At 43.3% G+C, this 15,000-nt stretch overlaps 1 protein-coding gene across 1 annotated transcript in view; it reads right to left on the bottom strand.

Annotated features, from left to right (window-relative positions):
• The window catches only part of polrmt (polymerase (RNA) mitochondrial (DNA directed)), a 55,605-nt gene extending 45,326 nt beyond the window's left edge, over nucleotides 1-10,279 (bottom strand). The window contains exons 1-5 of the mRNA XM_076278252.1: nucleotides 10,096-10,279; nucleotides 9,643-9,738; nucleotides 8,652-9,370; nucleotides 5,939-6,072; nucleotides 1,459-1,645 (exon numbers count right to left, since the gene is read on the bottom strand). Coding sequence (XP_076134367.1) covers nucleotides 1,459-1,645; nucleotides 5,939-6,072; nucleotides 8,652-9,370; nucleotides 9,643-9,738; nucleotides 10,096-10,237 — 1,278 coding nt within the window. The 5' untranslated portion in view covers nucleotides 10,238-10,279. The remainder of the gene's footprint in view (nucleotides 1-1,458; nucleotides 1,646-5,938; nucleotides 6,073-8,651; nucleotides 9,371-9,642; nucleotides 9,739-10,095) is intronic.
• Between the last annotated feature and the right edge of the window lie 4,721 nt (nucleotides 10,280-15,000).

Below are 15,000 nucleotides of genomic sequence, written 5' to 3'. Positions count from 1 at the left end.
TGTGTGTGTGTGTGTGTGTGTATTTAGATCTGGTGTGCATGTGTAAAGCACGTCAGCTGTCAGTGTGACCCAGGCCAGTAAAGGTCAACAGTAGGAGCGGTGGGTGGGTGAGCAGGCAGACGTGTGGTGCATAGCTATGAGAAGCACCCCCAGAGCAAACAGCTGGGACGCCCGCCTCTACCTCCCCTAATCCCCCCTCCCCCTGCCCCTGCCCCAGCCCCAGAGCCTGGCAAGCCAACACTCCCCTGGGTCACCTCCAACTCCTGTGGGCCAGGCCAGTCCAGAGCAGAGCAGAGCAGCACAGCACAGCACTGGGATGGGCTGGGCTGGCCAGGCTAATAGGTAGTCAGCGCCGCCACCTGAAATGCATGAAGAGAAAACTAGGCCACCACGCCAGTCTCCTCAAGCGTTTCCTATTCTATTTGCTTCATTTACTGGTTTGCTTGGGTAAGCATCTCTAAATGTGTGAGATTCGGCCAAAGGCTAGGCTTCCTTCACTTGCAGCTATTCTGCAACAGTGCCCTTTTCAAGCACAGGAGAGATATTTCCTCATTAAATACCTCACATCCACAACTCATCAAGGAGAAAAACAGACATGGCAGAGAGGAGCCAAAGAGCCAATGACTCTTATTGAGGATTATCTGACTAATCTTGTCACAAGACCAGTATAAATCCCACAGTACCAAGAAAACAGCAATCATCTGTGAAAACAGCAAGATGTACATGTTTTGGAGGTCTAAATCATCCACATACATTTATTATAAAACCTGCTCTCGTTAGTTGCAGGGTTTCCAGGCCAGAAATCTCTCTCTCCTGTCAGCAATAGTTTTTACCAAGCCAGACAAACTATGCACATTAGTCTGCCTTGACTGATTTAGAATGTAAGCATACAAATATGAAAAGTACTTTTACAAATGTATTCTGTGGAACCCTTCCGATAAATCATTACTGGGGGGGGGGGGGGGTCTGGAGGGTGAAGTATTGTCGAGAATGCAAGGAGCATCATTACCAAAACCTTGAGCTGGGACACTGTGTTTCCCTTGTGGTGGAGAAATGCTTCTGTGAAAAGCTCTGTCTCGCACTCTCTGTCTCCGTCTGTAACAGTCTCAGCTGTGTTCTGTCTGCTCCAAGGCTGCACTATCTGGGACAGAAACCCAATGCACAAGCCTAATCTCTCTCCAACAAAAGCCTCCAAAGCAAAGCCCAGCAGATTTGGAGGCTAGCGAAACAAACACATATAATGTGCGTTATCTAGAGACGGAGACAGATCTGTCTTTGCTTCTTTCTGACAGTTTCCTTGGAGAGGACGAGATTTGGATAACAACTACCGAAGTATACGAAAGTTTATCCAAGTTTTACCAAAGCACTACCACATATTTTTCCTTGATACAATGCACCTTTTTTGAGAAACCTGCTACAGAAATTCTGGACACCTCCATGGGTCAACAGTGACCGTACCTCTCTGTAGAACTCCTGGACGAGCGGCGAGGGGCAGATCTGCTGGTCTGAGAGGCCGCTGGGCTGATAGTCGGGCCTGACGACGTGGACGGCGCTCAGCACCATGTCTCTCTCGTCCTGCCGGAAGACCGTCTGCCTGAAGAGGTCGTCAACGCTCAGGCCGTCCTGCTCGATCTGCTGCAGGCACCTGTGGAGGGACAGAGAGGGACGGAGACGTGGTGAGGGACTCCAAAACGTCTGACTGAATTCATTACTACCTCACGTCCACATTTTAACAAAACTTCCAAAAAAAGAAGAGGAAATCCAAGACACTTTTCATGTAAAGTCTTTATTAATGCACGGTTAAACGATCAAAATATGTCCCATGCACTCCAACACATTTTGGCTGTTGCCTCTCACAGAGAGTGAGCATTACTTTTATTCTAAAAAAAACAATGCGTCGGCGACGGCGTGTGCCAACGGTGAGCGGAATATTGATGGCACTGTAGCCACGGCGTGGCACGGCACGGTGCAGTGCGGGCAGAGAGCCCATCGAGCCCCGGCTCATTTGCAGAGACGCAGAACAAAGGAAGGTAGGGCGTAAGACAATACTGAGGACTCAAGACTGGCTATCTATCATTTACGAGGCCACTTTGGGTGCACGTCTCCCTAAGTGCCACGCTCCGTAATGCTTCTGTCTGCTTTCTGACCGTGTACTGGGGCAGCTATGGGATGCTCTTTGTCACATCCAAAGCAGGGAACAGACTTTGACAGTTTCCAAAGCAACAGGGTGTTTGTGTGTGTGTGCGAGAGAGAGAGAGGCGTTTCCTAGCTGGTGGGTTGCGTGTGGACACACTGCCCTCTGTAGGATGCAAGGGGAACTGCAGGACACCACAGGCAGGGAGACGAGAGAGAGGCTCAAGCCTGGGGAGCTGAGTAAGCCGCACCGTCAGCCCTCTGAGCCTTGGCGCCAGACTATGATTAAATAACTATCACATAATTGCTTTCTAAAGTCAGCGTGTGCTAATGCTGGCACCCTCCCGCTGATACAAATACAATTAACATGGGGTGGGTGGGGGTGGGGGTGGGTGGGTCTCTGGACTATTGGGTCCCATTTATACATAGGATCCAACAGTCCAGAAAATGGCTTTTCTATGTCTTTGCTCCCCTGAGTGACTCCTAGCTGAGTAAATAGTCATCTGCTTAAAAGTAAATGAGACAATATTCAGGCTGAGCCAGAAAGAGAGAGAGAGAGAGAGAGAGGACGAGAAGCGACAGTGAGGGAAAGGGGAAAAAAGAGAGAGAGAGAGAGACAGAGAAATAAAGAGTGGAAGAGAGAGAGAGAGAGAGACAGAAAAAGAGAATGCAACCTCTATATTGGCCATGGTACAACAGACAGTAGCTGACCCACGTAGTTGGCAGCCATGAGCATGTTGGAAGCTGCAGAGCTCTTGGTGAAAGGTACAGTGGAGAGAGAGAGGATGAAAAGTGCACGGGGTCAGGCCGACGCAAACACCCTGCCACACTCCTGAGGATAACGTAGCGCTCAGGTTCAGGACGACAGAGTCACTCATATTGCCTTACGCCAATCGATTGGCTGGCCACCCAACTTGTCATTGGACTACTGAGCACTGACATTTGTGTTTGTTTGTCAGAAAGAAGACACGTCGGGTGGCGTGCGACTTTGATGTGTGGCTGCTAGCTGAATCTTCTGACAGGATGCCTTTACATGACTGACATGACTGAAAGCTCAGCATGTGGAAATGTTTAGGCTTATGTAACAGAGATGGTTGTTTGAAGCTGACAGAATGTATCAAGGTATGAATAGTGAAAGACTCTTAAATCTTTTTAAATCTTTTCTTCAACCTTCATACTAATTTTTCTATTTAGGAATTTTGTGTACATTCAACTTCACAAAAGACATACTGTGCATCCTGAAGTTCATCATATCCTCAAAGTCTTTCATTAGCACCAACGAAACAAGCCGATACAGCCAAGCAGACAGCAGGACACATACTGAAGAAAACAGGAAGAGTTTGGTTCCAAAACGCTATAAATAAGTCATGTAATTTTATTGTGTATTTAAGGTAATATCAATGCCCAACTATATTTCCACTGACATTAGTTGGAAAACAAAATTAAAACAAATGATTTATGAAAATTCATTAAAATGGAGGACATAGCGTTTTGGAACAAAACTCTTCACATGTACCGTATATCGGGCTATTCTAACTCTGTAGTGCACTCTAGTGGTCATTTCAGTTACCTAAACACAGCAAGTCATTACTAAAGGGCTGGAAGGAGTTCAACATTACTTTGTGAATGTCTATGTAAGGCATACCTGTCAACACTCCCGTTTTTCCCGGGTTTCTCCCATATTTCAAGGTCATCTCCCAGCACTCTCCCGTTTTGTTATTTCTCCCGGAAAACTTCCGTAATTTGCATGGCCATCAAACTTCATTTTAAAATCATTGATCCATTCAGGTTGCCAGATTGTGTATGAAATACACCCTACACATACACGATCACTTAGTTTCAATTTCAACCGTTTTGTCATAGGCTAAAACCTGGCAACCCAAAACCCAAATAAGGAAGCGGGTGCCGAATGCGCAGTCTGAGTCTCGTCGTAAGCAAGCGGGCTAGTTGAATGGCCTACTCCAGAACTAGCTGTTGTGAAATTGTTGGGAATTTAATTGATTAACACATCACATAAACTGTTATTGAGTGTTGTTGATACACTGAACCTGTGCCCTCGGAACCAAATCTGACAGCAAGCAGCTTTGGAGTTTTGGAAGTAGGCTGCAGGCAGGCAGCTGGTGGATACATAACTGGCATGCGTAAGGTAATGGTAAGGTAAAAGCAACGACCGAAATGCAGTGTTGAAACACGTGTATGAAACGTATTAAATATGCAAACACAGATACGGTATAAACATTGACACCCCCCCCTAAGCTAAATGTTGACAGGTATGATGTAAGGCTATACATCTTCTCTGTACAAACCTACATCTTTTCAGCGACATTAGTGTAAAACAACCAACACAAGCAGAGAACATCTATGCACAAGAAATGTATTCAATAATCTGTAAATCTGCTACATCTAAACTGAGAAAAGTGTGTACCGGTAGATCTATTTTTTGCCATATAGGCTAGGTGACATATTCGATGTTGCAATGACAGACACACTCCATTATCACATCTCTTGCCCTTGAACATCCCAGGTGACCCAGAGGTCATCACCTCATGCATAATAAGAAGAATCGCAGTACAACTGTAATAAATGGGCTGCAAACCACAGATCCTTTTTCTAGGTGGTGTGGGTCATTCCACAGTCCACCAAATCACCTAGAGGCTAATATCTCAAGGATTGTCATAAAAAACATTCCAGAATATTTGTCTATTTTATTGAGTTGACAGTTTTGTGCAGCTTCTTTAATAAATGTGCAATGTGCAATATGCAATGTGCTGTGCAAAAACTGTCCACTCAAAAGTATTTTTTTTTGCCTTGAAATATCCTCACAGGCATAAACAGGGACAAGTCCCAAACGTCCCAGAGGTCATCATCTAATGTATAATAAGAAGTACAATAACAAACAGCTCTTCTGGGTAAAGGAAACAGGCTAGCTGTCAGGGGTGAGGAAAAGCCTAAACGCCCTTGAGCTATTCCATTTGGTCAAACCAATTTCATGTTCTCTCAAGCACACAAGGCACATGACCTATTTATTTCAAAAAGTGACACTTTCATATAATCGAAAAAAAACAACAAAATATTCAGCAAGTCACACACTAAAGTAACAAACATCTGGCAACTCAAATGAACCAACAGATCTGCCTGTCCTGCCATGACCTCTCCTGTTTGCATTCAATTCAACTTCCTGGAACTGTAATCGCATCACAGGCATGGGGGTTTGGCACACGTCCACTGTGCGCCCTCTGCATTTGTATGAAGCACTTTTGAGATAATGAGAATGAATACATGCAAATACTCGTTTGTGCCAGAGCTCCAGCGCCAACTCTCTTGCCACAACACAGTTTATTGACATAGCAAACCAGGCTGTGGTTTATCATGCATTCTGGATATACAGCTCTGGAAAAAATTAAGAGAGCACTGCACATTTTTCTGATGTCATCCTACAGTTGCTGAGTGACATTCGAATGAGTTGACGGGCATATTCACATTTGCAGTGGTCTCTTAATTTTTAATATGACCGTCAATTCATTCGAATGTCACTCAGCAACCGTAACATGACATCAGAAAAATGTGCAGTGCTCTCTTAATTTTTTCCAGAGCTGTATTTATCAAGCCACAGTTTACTGAGCAGTTGCAAAGAATTGTGGGCCAACTAGGGGTCATCACATTGTGCAACAGCCATGAATTGAGCCAGTACAACTACAGCACATGCATCAGTGACTATCTGCTAGCTTGTATGACGTAGGGTCATACCTGTTGATGACATGCGGGGAAGTGTCGGGGTGGCGGCTTGTATGATATAGGGTCTTACCTGTCGATGACATGTGGGGACGTTTCTGGGTGGCGGCCCATGCACTCCAGAGCAGCTGAGTAGGAGCTGAGGTTTGGCTTGAGACCAGCTTCCTCTATCAGGGTAAAAATGCGCCCAATCTGGCTAATAGAACCCTTCCATTGGTAAAGAAAAGGGAAAACATGTTTTAACACCATTGACCATCTGTAAGGCAGTTAGTTGACTATTGACTAGTCTTTAAATAGATAATGACTATTTAATGTAGTAGGCCATGTGTCATCAGTGTCATAACAGGAATGATGACTGTGGTATGGTATATGTTCAGTCATCCATTTAGAAAAACAAAATACATGCATCTAAATGCTTTGAGTGCATAGAAATTTGCAGGAATTATCATCATTTCATTTAGAGAGTCAAAACTAGCAAATCAACACCAGTGTACGTTAGGGTGCATCAAAAAACACAATTCTTGAATTTTGATATGGCTGGGTGCTAAAAGTGTTCCAATATATGTAGAAACAACACATGCAAAATATTTTTCCAGTACATTATGATTTAGGGGTGCCACCGCACATCTGTTTTTGTTGGATAAAGTGGTTAACAGTGCTCAATGGTCGCCATGGAGATCTGAGGTAAACAATATTACAGCTCAAGAAAACTGAGGTGATCTTTCGGTTTGAGGTGATCTTGATCTATGTTGGATGTGTTATTACATATTACTATCATATCTGTAGTTGTTTCCCCGCCCCCTCTGCAAAGCTAATTGCGTGCCCACAGCTGAACCACAAGCGCAGTTGAATAGTTAACCAATTGTGACATTAAAAAGAAACAAACTTTAGCGATCATACATGATAATAAGATGTCAACGAGCAGCGACATACAGAGTAGGCCTAGTAGTTCTACTAATCTACTTAAAAATACTTGAACTATTTATTGCACAATGAAGAAAACTGATGCTCTAAATACTTATTCAGCTGTCTCTAAAAGTTTCTCTAATTGACGCATTCAACCGTGATTTTGATTACACCTGCTTTTAACAGGCGCAAGTTTTTCACCGCAAAACAGACATGCGCTGTTTTCATACATATGGCGGAATACCTAATCAATGCTATTAGCATTTGTCGTCTCCTGTGTTTGCGCGATACTCCCACTTTCCCCTGACCCTTCTATGAATGCATATGCATGACACGGAAAAGCGCAAATAGCCATTTGCAGCTCCCACGACAGGCAGTCTACGCTTTTTCCTCAGTGCGGCCTGTTTGTACATCGCCATGCTTTTACATGCACTTTGCGAATGAAATATGCCTGAAGTGGGCACAAAAACATACATCTGGCCCTGTCTCTCCTTTTTTCATCCACTTTCTCTGGGTGAGCCTTTCTTCTCTCCTTTGTATCCCTTATTCTCTCTCTCTCTATATTTATCTCTTTGGCTGTGGAGAACATGTGTGTGTGTGTGTGTCTTTGTGTGTGTGTGTGTTTCTGTGTGTGTGTGTCTTTGTGTGTGTGTGTGTGTGTCTGTGTGTGTGTGTGTGTCTGTGTGTGTGTGTGTCTGTTTGTGTGTGTGTCTGTTTGTGTGTGTGTCTGTGTCTTTGTGTATGTCTCTCTGTGTGTGTGTGTGTGTCTGTCTGTTACTGTATGTGTGTCTGTGTCTTTGTGTGTGTGTGTGTCTGTGTGTCTTTGTGTGTGGGTGTGTGTGTGTCTGTCTGTGTGTGTGTGTCTTTGTGTGTGTGTGTGTCTGTGTGTCTTTGTGTGTGGGTGTGTGTGTGTCTGTCTGTGTGTGTGTGTGTGTGTCTGTCTTTGTGTGTATGTCTCTCTGTGTGTGTGTGTCTGTCTGTGTCTATATATGTGTGTGTGTGTCTGTGTCTATGTGTGTGTCTATGTGTGTGTCTATGTGTGTGTGTGTGTGTGTGTGTGTGTGTATGTGTGTGTGTATGTGTATGTGTATGTGTATATGTGTGTGTGTGAGTTGAACATGACTGCAACCAACAGCCAAACCTTTGCCGCTGCAAACCCAAGCTAATCCCTGAATAGGAAGGTTACTCTTGGGTGGCGGGTGGGGGAGACATATCTGGGGGGAGACACACTGGCTAGGTTCAGAGTTCAGGTTCCATTCCCTCTCTATTTCTCCCTGGTGATGTTGCTCAGTGGAGCAGAGACTCTGGCAAAGACTGAGCAGTTAAGTTCGGAGTTTAGTTAGTGTCAGCTCTTACCATTAGGCCCTGTTAGTCAGTGAGTTAGCCACTAGAGAGGGTTTGTTCTTTTAAGTTTGTCGGTATCGCCCTTTGTGTTTAACAATAAAGTCAATTAAATTTTATATGTGTGTCTGACATCCATCACTGCTGCACAGAATTCAGGGTAAGGCCACGTGAACATGTCCCATTGACCTCCATTCATTTTGTCTTTAGGACAGTGAATGGAGAATCTTGAAAGTAAACAAACAAACAAACAACTTTTACTTTGCTAACCCTATAGAACATGTTACTGTATAAAAGTTCACTGTACTAAACATTTCCAGGTCAACTTTTGGCAATTAGACTAAAAATTGCAAATTTTTCGAAATTTCGCCAAAGTTCATGTGTTAGGTGGCACCCCTAAATCTCAATGGAATTACTCAAAACTGTGCAAAAGTAATTTTTATGTTAATTGGAACAAAATGCAATGCCAGCCAAATTGATATTTTGAAATTTAAATTTCCCATTCAAATTTGATGCACCCTAGTGTACGTGGGACTCACTCTTTTAGCCCAGATTCTCAGCATGATGTTGTAGGCACTCATGGACAGAAGCTTGCGCTTGGTGAGGTTCTGGTGATGGTTGTTCAAGCAGCGTTGAGCGCGGTCTACGTCGCCGATGAACACACACGCCTCTAGGAAGCAACGCACACTGAGCTGTGCATCCCCATAGCGATTCCCCTCATTGTCTTCTAGAAGCTTCTCTGCATTGGCAGAGACCCACTGGTTCACCTGCTGATCCAGCTCCTCCACTTCAGCTAGTTCAGCCTCCCTCGAGTACGTCTCCTGGACAGCAACAGCAGGTCTGGGAGACTTTTGCTTCTTAGTCTTAGCTTGTTCCTGTTTTTGCGTGATCTTGCTCTTTTTGGTGGTTGAGATTGTCTTTTTTGATGTGCCTGGCAGCATCAGGCTGCCTTTATTCTCCTTCTTCATCTTTTCCTGAAGCTTCAGCTGGAGGCGCGCCTGTTTTCTCGTTTTATTCCACTTTTCGTTTTTCAGCTTCTCCATCCAGCGGCTGTTGTGTGATTTCGGTGAGGAGGAGCCTCCTGTCTCTGTGTTCCTGGGCTGGCCTGCTTTAGGCATCTCACCCCTTTCTCCAGACACATTCTTTGGACCCTTAGCTGACGCAGTGCCCCTACCAGTCTGTGGTACTTTGAGAAATTGTACATTTGAGACATCTAAAATGACATCAGATTGTAGCTGCTGAATCCTGGCTTCAAGAACTGTGGGAGAGAAAGAGAATATCTTATTGCTGCTTGCACACTTACACAATCATCAAGAAGCACTTAATTAGTCAAAATACCTGGTCAGCATAAAAGCACACACCCTGCACATACACTACAGATACACTACACACACACACGTCCTCCAGGCCAATTGCCCTCCAAAGCTAGCCTGACGAGCCTCTCCAAAGCTCAAGTCGTGAAATTAAGTTGCCACCACAGTTAATTGATACAGTTATGTGTCCACCTGTACCAGCAAACACATATCTTACCATCCAAAAGCTGATGCTGCTGCCTCATACGAGTCTTCCCTTCTTCTTTCTTCGGAATCAGAACGGAATAGCGCCGTCGACAAACCAAAGTGGTGTCTGCAGAGATCAAGAAAATGAAAAGCACCTCACAGGAACAACGAACCTCAAACTGACAAGACTGGTCTACTCAAAAACTAACTTCATGCATGTAAGCCTACAATGTTATGAGGCATGCCATGACCGTTATAGCAATAGGTGTAGCACTGCACGCGTACAGGTCGAGAAGGTTACAGCCTCATTTGTTAACATTTCAACAACGAGTGTTGTTTTTATTTTTATTATTGTTCTCTAACTGGAGACATGCGACGGTATGGCAAAAACACGACGCTAAAGACTTTGCGGTACAGCTGCCTTCGAATGCTCATACTGTAATGTAACGTTGACATGACATGTTGGGGATAGCCGTAAACTTACCTGTGATTGTTTTTTCAAAGTTATTCTGAATTCTGAAACAGGAGCGACAGTGGTTGGCATTGAGCACTTGACGCGCAGCTTTATTAACGACCATGCCGCTTGTTAGACACTTTGGAAAGGCACATAGTCTCAAGAGTGACATGTTGACATGAGACTTTACAACAACCGCATTATCCCTCACAGAAGGCCGCCATTTCGTTCCAGACAAGAGCACTCGCATACCAATACATCGATATGTCAAAGCCTAGATTGAACGAACGCAGAAATGTCGAACGAAGCGAGGATTCAGTAAAGACAAGTTGAAAAGCATACACAGACAAATTATAAATAACCAAATGTTTATGCATTTCATTCGTAAGTAATTAGTTTAATACGTATATTGTCCTTTCTCTAGTTGACGTGTTAATATCTCTCTCAGTTTGGACATTTCATCAGTCTACAAATTCTGTTCTGTGTCTAATTCTTTAAAACCGTCAAAAATATATGAGTAGGCTACATTTTCACGTTGTGTTTATCAATTTAAAACAGATTCAGGGAGCGCTTACACTCGGGGAAACACTATAAAATTCCGCTAGATGGCAGTATTTCTCCTTTAGAGCAAACTAAACAGACAATCGCCAGCCTTTAGGCTGTGTGAAGCAATAGCCTGCTGTTAGTGAGATTCTCTTGGAATTTCTTCACAAGTCTTCAACATCAGCCTAATTCATAACATGAAAAGAGCACATGGACAGCAAGAGTGATGAATGTCCCTTCAATTAGACTTTACAGTCTATCATTATCCAACAGCTTTATGGTTTTCAATCAAATTAAATTATTATAACGAGGTTAAAAAAAAAAGGCAGGTCTCAGGCACTCAGTCAGACGTAAAAAGAGGAGAAAGAATTAATTAAAAAGCCTTTATTTGGTATGGCTTAAGTCATTTTTAAAAAATATATATACAAGAGCCCCCCAAAAAAAAAAACTTAAGCCATACCAAATAAAGGCTTTTTAATTCATTCTTTCTCCTCTTTTTACATCTGACTGAGTGCCTGGGACCTGCCTTTTTTGTATCATTGTATTTTTCCCTACCCCAAGAACACCTATTACAGACTATATAACTCTACCTGAGCGCCGGGTTGAACCTCTTGCAGTATTATAACGAGGTATTGGGACATTAAGGATGATCACTACTATTAAATAAATTCTATAATTCTGGCAAATGGCTTTGATAAATATATATTTGTGCTAAACAGTCAATCAAATTGCACTCATCTTTTTTCATGTTGATTAGTGGAATAGTGTATGGCTTGAACTGAAAAAAGTGTATTGGATTATAATCATAGACTAGACTGTACCTTGAAGGCCTAGTGTCACCGTCAAATCCCAGTTTAAGACATAAATGACCTATCAATAAATGCATACCTTCTCTCCAAATGTCCCTGACATAGGCCTACTGATATGATAATTGATAGTAGGCTAATACATATATTAGTCACACATTATTTAAGCTTTTAAAATGTTAAACCTTAGCCTAATAATCAACAGGGTTCCATCCAGGTCTACTTCTTAAAATAATCGTCTATGCCACTTCTATAACTTTTATTGTGAACTCCAATACCACAGGCACAAGGTGGTATAATATGTAGGCTATTACAGTATGCTGTCTGAAATTTCCATTCCACTCCATTATAGACAGCAGATCACAACTCCATTATACTGTAGACAGAAGATCAGTTGCGTTGTTTATTTAATCAGGGTAGCAGTTTTCAGATTACATTATGTGCTTATATAATAGCAAAAGGTTTCTAGACTGTTGTAGAAAAACATGGTTGATCTTTAATGCAATATCTACATTGCCCTTGTCAGCAACCATTCATCCAATGTTCCAAAGGCACATTCTGTTCACTAATCTGATATCATTTTAAAAGGCTAACTGAGAAAACATTGGAGAACCCTTTTGCAATATGTAAGCACATAATGTAATCCGAAAACTGCTGCCCTGATAAAAAAAAACAATGCAAACAATCTCAGCTGGTATTCTGTCCATAATGGAGTGGAATGGAAATTTCTAAAAGTGACCCCAAACTTTTGACCAGTAGTGTATATACCCAGTTAAGTCAGGAAATATGTTTATAAAATCAGTCCCACACTCAGCAAACTTCTATCCGACTTAGTAAAGTTAACGTTCCTCAAAATCAAAATTAAATCAGAGTTAAAGTAGAGTAAAAAAAATCCGACATTTTAAAGTGTACAGATTCACCTCTTGTACTATATGAACTATCTTCATCCTACTAAATCCAATCTAAGTAGTAGCTAGGTGCCAAGTTCACTTTAACAATGTGCGAGAGTTCACGACTTCCCTCTCCCCTAAATCCTCCCTGCCGCCAGGAGCTAACGCTTAAGTGTTACCTAAAAGGTCACTGTGTGTGATAGAGAGGGCCGCACTGGGCATTGGCCCTCCTCAGCTCCGCTCAAGGGTGGCGTGGAGATCAGAGTGGCCTCGGGGCAGGGGTGTCCTTTTGCGCCGATGTAGGTGAGGATCAGAAGGTGTTTGTTGCCACGGTTCACAAGCCGGGGGCCCCCTCGACAGCCTTGTTTGATGTGGCTGCAAGCCTCTGTCGGCAGCGAGCTCTTTGCGGTGGTGTGACAGTCATTGCCGGGTGAGTGACTGTCAATGAGCAGGCCAACAAAAGGGGAGAAGACAGCCATTCAGGCCCGCTGATAATGGCCAGGCCAGGACAAGACTGCCATTCTCACACACTTTGATCACCGGGGGACGCGTACACACCTATGTGGGGGTCACTTATTTGTTTTACAGATGGGCACATTTTTTGGTGTGTGTGTGTGTGTGTGTTTGTGTGTGTGTGTGTGTGGTGGGGGGGATTCACCTGGGCCGGAGGTTTTGTTTATGAAACACTCACGTTGGCAAATGGGTTTAGCATGTGCAGCCACTCTCCAGTGGAATGAATGAGAGAGAAAGAGAGGGAGAGAGAGAGAGAGAGATTTCAGGGTTGGCTAATTTGTTATGTTGAGAAACATAGTATTTTCCAGATAATGTTGATCACATTTTTCCAGCATGCAACATTTTTCCTAACAATTAACATAACGTCATGTTTGTTTTGCACCATCGTTATGTAACATATATTTTTGAAACTATGAAAAGTGAAGTAAAGACGGCATTAATGTAAGGTCTGATGCTCTATATCATGGAAATGATCTATGGAATCAATACTATGAGCAGACTATATGTAGAACACAGAAAGTATTTCATTTTCTCACAGATTACACAAATACCTTGAGAAAAGCTTGCTGCTTTGAACAGCATATCGGACCATAGTTGCTCACTTAAATCATTGAGTGTATCATCATATCTGAAGATATGGTTCTTAGAAATATAATTCCAGAAATCATCCTATTTAAAGGTATCGTCCTTCCAGAAATCTGCACTGTTTGGGTTACATAGATGAGATTAGCCCAAATGAGATTCAGTTACTGCTGGCTACAAAGGTCACCGCACTGTGGATTCTGTGTTAACACCTGACAGCCAGGGCGGGCGAGGTGGGTGGGTAAGGGGTGGTTCGTTCCATTCTCTGTCCATCACAGTACACCAGCATGTGTCTCTGCTAGAGGACACAACAGATCAGAGGTGTGGGACACCTGCGAGCCCCTAATCCTGACTATGAAGACAGGCACAGTGGCGCTTACTGCACTCCCCCACCAGTACTGCTCCCCTTTAATATGGGATGAGATGTGAGTTTCAGTGTGTGGTGTATTAGTTTGTGGTGTGTGTGTGTGGTGTTTCAGTGTGTGGTGTATTAGTGTGTTGTGCATTAGTGTGTGGTGTGTGTGTGGTGTTTCGGTCTGTGGTGGTGGTTTCTTGATCATCCAACAGTGACCATGTGCTTAATGCGAACAAGACAACATCTGAATGTTTGATCTGGTCCCGCTTTATCGGCGGGCAGATTATCTCGGGTTCTGTATGATTGATGTGAGCCGTCTGCATGATGAACTACTTCCGCATGATTTATCACCGCCTGTCAACATCAGCTGATTCTTCAAAAAAAGAGTTGCTACGGCCGGTCCACTGTATCGGTGTAAAATCTGTATTTGGTGTGCAGAGGGGACGAGTGGAGATGGGAAATCTTTCAGAATCCGGCAACTTATCAGACGGATGCTCCTCTTATCTCCTCGCTGGCCCACAAAGGACAATGGTCACGAAAGAAGGATATGCAAACGTCCTGTGCTCGGACTCAATGCTCGCACACGGCCACAACCGTGGCAGCGGTTGAGTGGCCAGTCCTGATTTAGAAACGGATGTTTACATAGACTGGGGCAGATAGTAGTGGCACCTGCACTATAGGAACTGGCACAAACTGTGCCACTCAACATCAAGAGTCTGTTGCATAATCACATTTTTGAAAGTGTCACTACAAACACTGCACACCCCACTTAAGAACACATATATGTATCTATAGCCTATGTATTTGAATGTGTGTGTGTGTGTGTGTGTGTTTGTTTGTTTATTTATAATTTATTTGATGACATTATACATTACATGAAATTATTTGTGTCGTCATGTGCTGTACATTCTACATTTAAAAGTGGTGAGGATAATTAGACTAAAGAAAAGCCCTACATGTGCAACATAAGTATCAGCAGGCAAGGAATACCAATGGGGAGGAACAAAACCCCTCAAAAGAAATTTGGGAGTGAGTCAGAGAGTTAGCAAGAGAGAGAAAACAATTAATAATGGGAGCTATCACAGAGGGTTTGCCAGTGCTAAGAGGGAGGTCGAGTTTCAGGCCCTTTTGAAGACTTTGATGGTACAAAACGGGCTTCATTACAGAGATATTATCTCCATTCATACACTTACAGAGCCGCTCGGCTCCCTGCTGGGAAAGATTAGGTTCCTTCGCTTGTGAACAT

This window comes from Alosa pseudoharengus, unplaced genomic scaffold, assembly GCF_046254945.1.
Source record: "Alosa pseudoharengus isolate Yale_2024_CS ecotype anadromous, Long Island Sound unplaced genomic scaffold, YU_APseudo_1.1 YU_APseudo_1.1_scf_11, whole genome shotgun sequence".
NCBI classification, from domain to species: Eukaryota; Metazoa; Chordata; class Actinopteri; order Clupeiformes; family Clupeidae; genus Alosa; species Alosa pseudoharengus.
This window is presented reverse-complemented; position numbering and strand designations above follow the sequence as displayed.